The 10,698-nt window shown below is 34.3% G+C and overlaps 1 protein-coding gene across 1 annotated transcript; it reads left to right on the top strand.

The window, feature by feature from the left end:
* Window positions 1-2,374: 2,374 nt before the first annotated feature.
* Window positions 2,375-3,337, top strand: LOC105295347 (olfactory receptor 13C8). The gene has a single exon (XM_011364978.1). It carries the CDS (start codon window positions 2,375-2,377, stop codon window positions 3,335-3,337), a length of 963 nt encoding a protein of 320 aa, XP_011363280.1.
* Window positions 3,338-10,698: the final 7,361 nt, after the last annotated feature.

Here is a 10,698-nt window from a genome sequence, read left to right as displayed (position 1 = left end):
ATTCTTCTATATAAACTTTAGAATAAGTGTTCATATTCCTCAAAAACAATCCAGCTAAAATTTAGAATGTACTTAGAATTAATTGAATACATAGACTAATTTTTTGGGGGAAATGGCAGCCTTATATTTTTATTCCATTTATTAACATGTTGTACCTTTTCTACTACTCATAGTCTATTATGCTATTTATTATAATTTTTAAATGATTCCTATAAAGGTCTTGTGCATGCTTTGTTAAGATAAAACCAGATGCTTCATTTTTTTTTATTTTTATTATGTTTGCTAATCACTTATTGCTGATATAAAGAGAACTAATGTTTTTGCTATTGATCTTATACCCAGAAGCCTTATTTTTCTTATCAGGTCTTATAATTTTTTTAGTCTCTTTTTATTGCTACTTCTGCCATTTTCTTGCTTTATGATTTTGAAGAGGGCTACCAAGTCTATGTTAAATAGTAGCTGTAAGAGTGGGCACCCATACTTTATTCCATATCTTAATGAGAATGTCTAAACTATATTAACTAATAGTGGATAGTAATTCGCTGCAGGTTTTTGGTATACAGTTTTCTTTCAAAATTAGGAAGTTACCGTCTGTTTGTGAACTTCAGATAGTTTGTATGAAAATTATAAATTAAGCATCAAATTTATTTCCTGCATCTCTCTTAAAATAATTACTTTTTATTTTCTTTAGTCTACTCATATCATAATTTACTGTTGAGGTTTACCAAATGTTTAAGGAAAGTTAATAAGGATAATCTACATGCATAGAATAATAGTTCTTACTTCCTTGGATTATTTTAATAAAAGCATTTAGAAATGTATCTGGTATAATTAATACATATATTGCTATTTTATTTGATAATAAAATTATTTAAAATGCTGATTATTAATGTTACTTCCTACTTATTGCAAGGTGGTTTTCAAACTATGCCCTTTGGAATCCTCAATGCAAATTGAAGGGGGAAGAGTGAATAAGGTACTAAAGAATAATGCTTTTTCCTTCCCTGCAAACCAGTATAACTTCAACTAGAAAAACTCGCTTTTTTTGTTTTATATATTATGCTTCCGTATAAATTTTATTTGCTAAAAAATAATGGTTGCATGTCACTGGTTTAATTAAATATATACATTTTTAATAAAAGCACTGTTATTACAGTTGATTCCTAAGTGACAGTTCTTGTATGAGATGAAAATAAACAAGTTAGGTGGATCCTACAATACACAACATTACATGTCTCTATTCATGATAAAACTGACTTTGTACATACTTTTAATTCATTTATATTAAAAACCACATTTACTTGAATACATACTTCCTCATTGAATTGAGGTTGATACTGGAGTGATATAAATATGTGTCCCTTCAGTGAGGCTACTGACCTCAGCGAGGCTTCATGCAGGTATGTAATGACTACTTATACCACCAGCACACCATACTGAGCTCTAAAAAGAGACTCAACCACATAGGACTGAATTATGATTTTGATGGGCTCTTTTGCCTTTATGAGACTTTTCTTCCATGAAATAATATTAAAAGTTATATTTTATATTTGCATTGATATAAAGATAAGTATACTAATACTATGTATTAAAGCTTTAAAATTCATAGTTTAATTCAGATTTTAGAGGAAATCAAAGCCTTTCCATAGTCTCCTAACATATGGTAGGCCTACTGTGCCCAGGGGATAAGTCAGCCTTGCAGCCATGGGTCAAGAATTCAAATACATACACAATTCTGTCAGGTAATATAAATGATTGAGATCAACTGAGAATAACATGTTAATCAGCAACTAATATTCCTCTCCGGTACTAGCAGATAAGAGAGAGAGGAGGGTATTCTGGTAAAATGGAGACCATGCTTTGAATCCAATGGGTCAATTGTAACTGAGCAAGCATGATGATGGAAATGGGTACAATGTTTTCAAATATTATAATTTATTTGAAGGTAAGTTAAAATACAGATTTTTTTTACACCAGATTTTCTGCTTTTACAATGTTGACTTCTAATTTAAATTTAAATCGCAGTGCAGGAATCTCTGTCAAAGAAAGCACATCTGTCTGCTGCATCCAGGCTATAGGCCACTGATTTGCAGTCTATGTATTGGTGGCAGCATTAGTAGAAATGATAACAAACTGGTTTGGTATCCAAACATCCTATAATCTCTTAACCCTGAGAAAATCAGATTAGGATTCCTGCTCTAGTAGCCTGGGTTTACAATAAGAAATTTGACACAGAGTTATATTGTTTCATCCAAATACAGAACTACAGTAACACTGAATATGATTCTTAAAAGAGGAGCTCCTACAGACACTGTATTAACAAATTTCTGTTCTATCATCCATAGAGTGCTGTTGAAAAAAGGGTATATGTAATATGGAAAGGACCAATGATTCCATACTGACAGACTTTGTCCTGGTTGGACTTTCTGCCCACCCAAAACTCCAGACAGTTTTTTTTGTGCTGGTTTTGTGGATGTACCTGATGATCCTGTTGGGAAATGGAATCCTTATCTTAGTAATCATCTATGATTCTCACTTGCACACGCCTATGTATTTTTTCCTCTGTAATCTTTCTTTCCTGGACATTTGTTATACAAGCTCCTCTGTCCCACTAATTCTTGCCAGTATTCTGACAGTAAGGAAAAGGGTTTCTTTCTCTGGGTGCATGGTGCAAATGTTTCTCTCCTTTGCCATGGCGGCCACAGAGTGTTTGCTTCTAGGCATGATGGCACTTGACCGCTATGTAGCTATCTGCTACCCACTGAGATACCCTGCCATCATGAGCAAAGGTGCCTATGTGCCCATGGCAGCTGGATCCTGGGTCTTTGGCCTTGTGGACTCAATGGTGCAGACATCTCTTACAATGCAATTACCATTCTGTGCTAACAATGTCATTAACCATTTTGTTTGTGAAATTCTGGCTATACTAAAACTGGCCTGTGCTGATATTTCAATCAATGTGATCAGCATGGCAGGGTCAAATCTGATTGGTCTGGTTATTCCACTGCTAGTAATTTTCATCTCTTATATTTTTATTGCTGCCACTATTCTGAGAATCCCTTTCACTGAAGGAAAACGTAAGGCCTTCTCCACCTGCTCAGCCCACCTGACAGTGGTAATTATATTCTATGGAACCATTTTCTTCTTGTATGCAAAGCCCAAGTCCAAAAGTTCTGTTGGTACAGATAATCAAGAGATCATTGAGGACTTCATCTCCCTCTTCTATGGAGTGATGACCCCCATGCTCAATCCTCTCATCTATAGTCTGCGGAACAAGGATGTAAAGGCTGCAGTGAAGAAAATGCTGGGTAGGAAAAACTTTTCTGATGGAATATGAATATTGACTTACACTATGTGACTCAGTATTCAAAGCTGCTGCAGACACGAAATTCAAACAGAGAAAACTACCATGTGAAAAATTCACCATGTCATTCAAAACCATATTATAGAAATATTTTGGTTGCTGTTATTACTATTAGTTTTTGTTCTAACAGCAAAAATAAAACATGCTGTGGTTTTAAAAAATACTATTATGAAAAAAAAATCTAGAGCCATTCGAATTCCTCTAAGTCTGTGACCATATCATAAAGTAAAAAACATTCTGTTGTTCACAGTTCAGCCCATCTGCAGTAAACTTGCCAACATGAGGAGAGGGAGAGCAAATACAAATTTCAGATAATTTCTCTAAAACTTATTAGGGTTTCTACAACAAGCCTGCCCTTCGTCTTCAAAGGAACTCATGAGAAATAACCCTGAAGACAAACAAGTGACACATTATGTTGAATCATAACTTTGAATAAATGAACATTCTACCATTCAAAAACTTATTCCACAGCACCAGTAACTAGTGTATTACACAAGCCTCATCAAAACGGTTGACATGCACAATGACAATGAATAGAACATTACTCTATCTTGATCTTGTTTCACCACCTGTGAGATTCTACAATTAACGCACCCTACTATGATTTACCATTTTGTTGAACTGGAATATAGCATGTAGGTCCACAGGCTTTGTGATACAGATACTTAAGAAGTAAATTGATTCAGAAAAGAGAACAAAACAAAATCTAGAAAATTCGGGAAATATTAAAATTAAAATATTTGGCATTCAATAAATAAAGAAATAATAAAAGTAAAAATAACAAAAATACTATTATGGAAATGCAAAATGTTGAAAATTTCTTAGAAAGCCCCCATAAAACATAATCATTCTTAAACCTTTAGAAAGTAATAAAGGTAAAAGGTGTTCTAAAAAGCATTCTGTAATCTAAAATAAGTACATTAGTTAATTATTCAAAGTTATTATTAATCAGTACCTGATATATCACATATTCATTTTTAATTTGTTCATTTATTTGCTGTTCATATCCACCACACACATAAGCTCTCTGAGATTAGGAACTTGTCTGTTTATTACCCAATAACATCCCAAAGACCTAGAATAGAATGTGACATATAATAAATGCTCAGTGAATCTTTTATGAAAAAATAAATGAACCACATCATGTATAAAACTAGAAATGTGTATCTGTCATATCTGAGGTAACAAAGGTTATTCAGAAATAAATTTGATCCAATGTAATATCATCTAAATAAACTGTATTGGCATTTCATCACATGAACTCCCTTCATAATTAAAGTACTACCTTTTATTTTTATGTGATATATATTATAATGAAGAAGAGCAGGATTTATTTACGAGCTACCATAATTTTTCTAGATTCGGTTTATAATGTGACTAAGATAGCTAAAAGAGTCCCCTAGTAATGCACCCTGGGTTTTAACCTAATAAAATAGAGGGGACATAGTAGCAGAGAATTCCTCTTGGACTTTGAGGAGAGACCAGGGTGTAATGTAGACTTCTTTCTTACTCTGAATGGAATCACACAGATCCTAAGCAGTAGGAGAACTAGGCAGAATTGGCAACTGACAAAAACTGCAATAAGAGGATTAGAAGTGGCAAAAGAGAAAGAGTCCAGTTGTTCAATGACCCACAGAGCTATAGGGTTTTGGGAATCGGGGAACAAGACAAAGATGGCTCACAAGTGAGATGATCCCTATCGTCTGAAGAACAGCCCTATGAGGCAATGCCAACATGAGGAATGGAAACCTGTTGCCATAGAAGGAACTGAGTCTTATCTAGCCCTTTGAGGAGTCTATGATGTTGAAATATAAAGCACAAATCTAAAGTAAAAGATCATAACTACTTCTAAATTATAAAAGTAAATCCATAATATCTTCCTTTCTTATTAACAAGTAATTATTGTTTCTTCATAAGATTAAATAAATAAATTAATTCATGCATAGCATTAAAAAGTGCCTAAGACATCCTAAATGTCCAATAAACATTGACTGTTTTATTATCAGCACTGGGTGTACTTTAATAGGTCATTTAAGCTTTGAATAGGCACAAGATTTCCATCCTTACTTTTTTTGGAGTAATTTTGATACTATTAGACTATTGTCTCAACTTTAAATCTGCTTTTCTATGCTCTCTTTGTGAGTTAGGATTGGCACGCTGAAAACCACATTTTTCCTTTGCTAGCTAACCTGTTAAATTCCTCCAAAAAAGTTACTAGAGAGAGAATGGAAGGCTGGATGATGATAAAGCATCTTCCTATTTGCTTCTTGTTCCTGAAAGCATCACCTCAGCTATGATTCTTCACCACGATAACAACAGCTCCTTAGATGCTTCCAGTATTGGTTTCAGTTTTCATTTCTTCTTTTCTGTAACCCAGAACCAGTGCCACCTCCTCAGGGGTTTAAATCTGTCTCTCAGCTTTTATTTTTGGTAAATGAATAGCGCTGTCAAGTTTTTAGTGTGCCTTGAGGATCTTTAAAAGCAATAAAATATGCAATTCTCTGCTTGAGAAATGTAATGAATCAGAGTATAAGCAATAGATTTGGTTAGACTATCACTTTCATACACAACTAAATAGCAGCTTAGTGGGCAAGACATTTATCTTCTGCAGTTGCTTTCTTGTGTCTAAAATGGAGATTATGAAAAGCTCTTTAGTATACTCTAAAATGACATAATAGCAATAATCATATAATCCTATGAAAGGTAAACACTAAGTAGTTACACCAGAAGGGACAAACTTAGGACCGTGAGAAAAAGAAACAGAACTTTTTTCTCTTACTAGTGCACAGCTAGCACCTACCTGAGTTCTATGCTTGGCATGCAGTATGCTATTTTTATATATTTGCTGAATTAATGCATAAGTAAATAAGTAAATGAAAAAAACTTCAGAAGGGCACGTATAGTTTCCAAAATAACTTATAAGATCATATTATTGGATTCTCATAACTATTCAAGCAGCTAATATTTCCCTAACTTTAGAGAACAGAAAACCTAGTTACAGAAGTATAGAAATATCTGAAGTCACAATCAGGATGTGAGAAGTCTTTGATTGAACAAAGCAATTAACAAATTTAACAATCCAAGTAATATGGAATACATACTCTTCTAAAGTACATATGGAGTATGTATAAAAATTGATATTTTGTTAGGCTGAAAGAAAGAATCAGCAAATTTCAAAGAAATTATATTAAATTGTCCATATTCTTTCAATTAAATTAAAAGTAATTAATTTAAAACTCCATAACATGAGATAATTAAAACACACTTCTAAATGACTAATGAGTAGCTGTGATTATTCAAAATATTTCACAATTTCTATAGCGAGTGTTCCAATAAATCAGAATGAATGCCTGCCATAAACAACTAGTTGGCAATAGTAACATTTGCCAGCTAAATTTCAGGTTTGTTTTATTACAAACAAAAAATTAAAACCTCATAAAACCAGCGCTGAGCTTGCACTCACTGGTACAGCTATACTGTTGATAGTTTGTATTCATTCTGATTGGTTGACAGCTGCGACATACTCTTTGTAAAATATATGTTTAATATCGACTCTGCTAAGAATAAATAAAATATAATCAAATACTGTATATTAAAATTTACTAGATATAGAAAAAGCAGTTTTTTGAGGAAAATATTCATATTTAGATTCTTATCGGAAACTTAGCTTCATAAAGAAGAGAGAAGGAAGGAAACAAAAGGAAAAGGAAAAGGAGGATAAGGAATTATAGAATTTGAATGCAAAGCCAATACACAAGGCATTGTGCCATATATTCACATCTTATTTCTTCTTAACTCTTCACAGTAATCTTGAAAAGTATATCTCCTTGCTCATGATTTACAGAAGAAGAGACTCGGACTCATGGAGTTTAAGATCATGCAGGTGCTAAGTGGTAAAGCTAGTTTTCAAAACGTAGTCTTGACCGTAAAGATGTATTATTTCCTCTACCGCCTACTAGTTAGAAGGGAAATATTCTGAAGTCCAGTTGCATCTGAATCAGGAAGATTAATTCAAAGATATTAGAGGGCAAGAAAGTTAAGATATCCCAACTGAGATACCCTTTAATCTCGGAATTTCTCCAAAGCTGTTAACTGGATATATAGGTGAATTCAGGGGACTATGATGACCAAGTCCTCAGTGATTATGGCAAAAGCTGTGAATAAGAGTGAATAATGCTTTGACTTTGTCTTGAGCTCTGTATTGCATCATCCTCCTGAGAAACTCATTGATATCCCTGTACTTACAGGTAACAGACAATAATACCAGGAATCAAGTGTTTTAACCAATCAGAAAACTCCTAGATAAACATAGTCATGCGTTTTCAGTGTGATACACATTGAAGATGATGAATTTTTTAGGGTTCAAGAATTTTTAGTTTGTAAGAGAGGCAGAAAACATTACTAGTTAGGAGACTAGATGGGCAGTCATACTGTCTGGACTAGAATCTCACCTCCATATCTATCTTACTAATCTATAGCCTATGCAAGTAATTTAATTTCTCTGAGTTTCAGTTTTCTTATTTATTGTGGGGAATAAACGTACCAGCTCATTCATTCACACTTTATAGTACCTCTCTCACTCTAGAGAAAGGGTCTTAGTTTGAAAAGCCAAGGATCCAGAGTGATAAGGAGACTTCAACTATACCCAGGTTTGCTTGTGATGATAGTTGTTCAGCAGGCCGATAGCTTCTAGCCATGAAATAAAGATGCAAATTGAAACACTAATAATAGACATTCAATTCGATGCTGTAGATGGTGTGATTTTTTTATGCAAATATTATAGTTAATATCTCTGCAGTATCTGAGAAAAGCGGAGCAACCCTTACTAACTGCATGTCACATTTTAGGGAAGAGAGTAGAACCACTACAAAAAGAAGTTGCAAGACACAGAAAGAGAGGCATGGCTACGTAGAGTCACTAAAATCACAAAAGGGAGAGCCTCAAGACACCTAAAAAGTGAATATCCTATCTCTAAGAAAGGAAATTGAAGCTATGGACCTTGGTGATATCAGAGATATTAATGTGGAAAAGAGAGACTGTGGCCCAGTTGGTTCATAAATGGCTCCTGCAGGGCAGGCTGGAGTCACCAGGGTAAGTCCAAAGTTGTCATCGGATCAGTAGGATCCTAAACCAAGATAGAAGAGCAATAATTTTACTGAGCCCAGATAGGAAATTCTGATAACAATCTCTGGGCAACACCCAGGAAGTTCCCAGAGAAATGGGAAAAGGAAGGAAAAGCCCTCTTTCCCTTCACAGAGTAATTACAAATAAAGCAACCACTTCATTGACTAATGCTTTGTAGCTCAGGAAAAGGAATACATTAAACATCAATTATGTTTCAGATACATTTAATCCTCATAAAACCCTGAAGGTATACACGATTTTATACAATAAGGAATGTGAAGTTATACAAAAATTGCCCTGGATCACACAGCTAGGAAGTGGCACAGTGGGTATTAGAGCAAAATTCATACACTTCCCATCACTCCATCACATATCTCAATTTTTGACTGCTAAAAGACCTTCCTATCCATCTCCTTAGCAAATAGACAAAGGACAATTTTCAGCTCTATATGACCTCTGCTCATGTAAAACACAGTGGTTCCAAAGAGGCCAATCGGCCTAGGAAGACATTTCGTTTCTACTTGTTATCTCATGGCCTGGTAATCTCCTCCCACAGGAATATAAAACACAGTCTGATATTTACATTTAAGCAGAGAACTATATCTCAGAGGACATCATTAAAAGTTGACTGATCTACTTCTCTCTGATGTCAAGGTACAAATGGGTTACTTAGGGATGGGATCCCCTGTGCTTGCAACAGTCTAAAGTCTTGCTTGTTAAAGTAAACTTGTAACTTTTTAACAACACTTCCCTCCACAAGTTTTCTGGAGGGAATCTGGAGCTGTTCCTAGGAGATTCAATTCTCCTCTTTAGTTACAACGAAATGCAAAAGAAAAGAGTGTATGAGATCATCATGTGAAAAATTTTTTAAATGGAATTATTTTATTCTGGGAAGAGAAAGCAGCCTCTATGCATTTGCCATCACCAAGTCATTCATAATATGTAATTAGGCAGAGTAATGAAGACATATTCTAATGAAAATATTGAGTAGAAAGATGCGATAAACTAATGGGAAAGGGAATTATATAGCACATGCATATAAACAAAATATATATGCATTTTGTTTAGTCATATAAAATTAAAGAGATTAGCCACAGTCCTCACCCCTCCATATTGCTTCAGACCCAGCTTATTTTACTCAAGTACATTCAGTGCATAGCAGAGAAGATATTTAAGTTCATGACTCCCAGAAGACATGAAATCATGCAGAGAGTCCATTTTCATCCTGGAAACTCAACCGAGGGCCCATATAAGGAATATTGCGGTTTTTAAAGTCATTACAGTTGTTTAGAAGTAGACTGCTCTAAATCTGGAAATGGAGGGTTCTTTTTTCTCCAATATTCACATAAATCCAGGATAATCCTGGATCAGGACATTGTAAAGGAGAATCTTGAGTAAGTTTCCTCCAATCTAAAGTAAGATTCAACATGTATTAAGATTTTTTTTTCTAACACCAAATTTACATAACTATAATGACATTTAAATGTGGTACAAGTTAAGTGTTCCTCTCAGGGCCAGTAAGATGATAAATGGTAAGTAAACGAAGAATGGTAAATAAATAATCATACTAATTAGCATACCTTTGTAACAGGACAGTTCATCACATCAATTCTGAATCACTGTGGAATAATCGTGACCCTCAAAGAGCAACCTGTTCTATTAGGGTTCTTTTGGAGGATACAGACAAACAAATAATTTGTTCATTTGCATCTAGATATATGAACATTTACTACAGAAAGTTTAATATGTGGATCTCCAAGGTTTCTAACAGTAGCTATATGATCAGATATCTATGAGATAATTCATTTAGAGTATATTTGTACTGATTATAACACAAATGTGGGCACTAGGGCCGATCAAATCACTATCTTTTGTTGGAGATTGTTTATGATATTCAAATTTGCAATGTCATTTTAGAGGACTCAAATTTGAAAGTCTCAAATAAATTTGTCATTTTTAACATTACCTAGAATTCAACACAAGTAAAAATTTATCAGTATCTATTCCTTTAGTATCTGGTGGCATTGTACAGAAGCATCTGTGGTTAGAAGGGAATTGGGCCATGCTGATTTGCCATCTCCTGCGTTCCTGTCATACCCTGCTCTTCACCCAACCCTAAACCACACAAAACTCTAGGAAAGTAGGATGTGCTACCTATAAATGAAACACCGGAAGATGAGTATGGGAATGATGGATGGCCCTGACTCTTG

The sequence above is a fragment of the Pteropus vampyrus genome, unplaced genomic scaffold, assembly GCF_000151845.1.
Source record: "Pteropus vampyrus isolate Shadow unplaced genomic scaffold, Pvam_2.0 Scaffold103, whole genome shotgun sequence".
Lineage (NCBI taxonomy): Eukaryota > Metazoa > Chordata > Mammalia > Chiroptera > Pteropodidae > Pteropus > Pteropus vampyrus.
The sequence above is the reverse complement of the archived record's forward strand: the minus strand, read 5'-3'. Positions and strand labels throughout refer to the sequence as shown.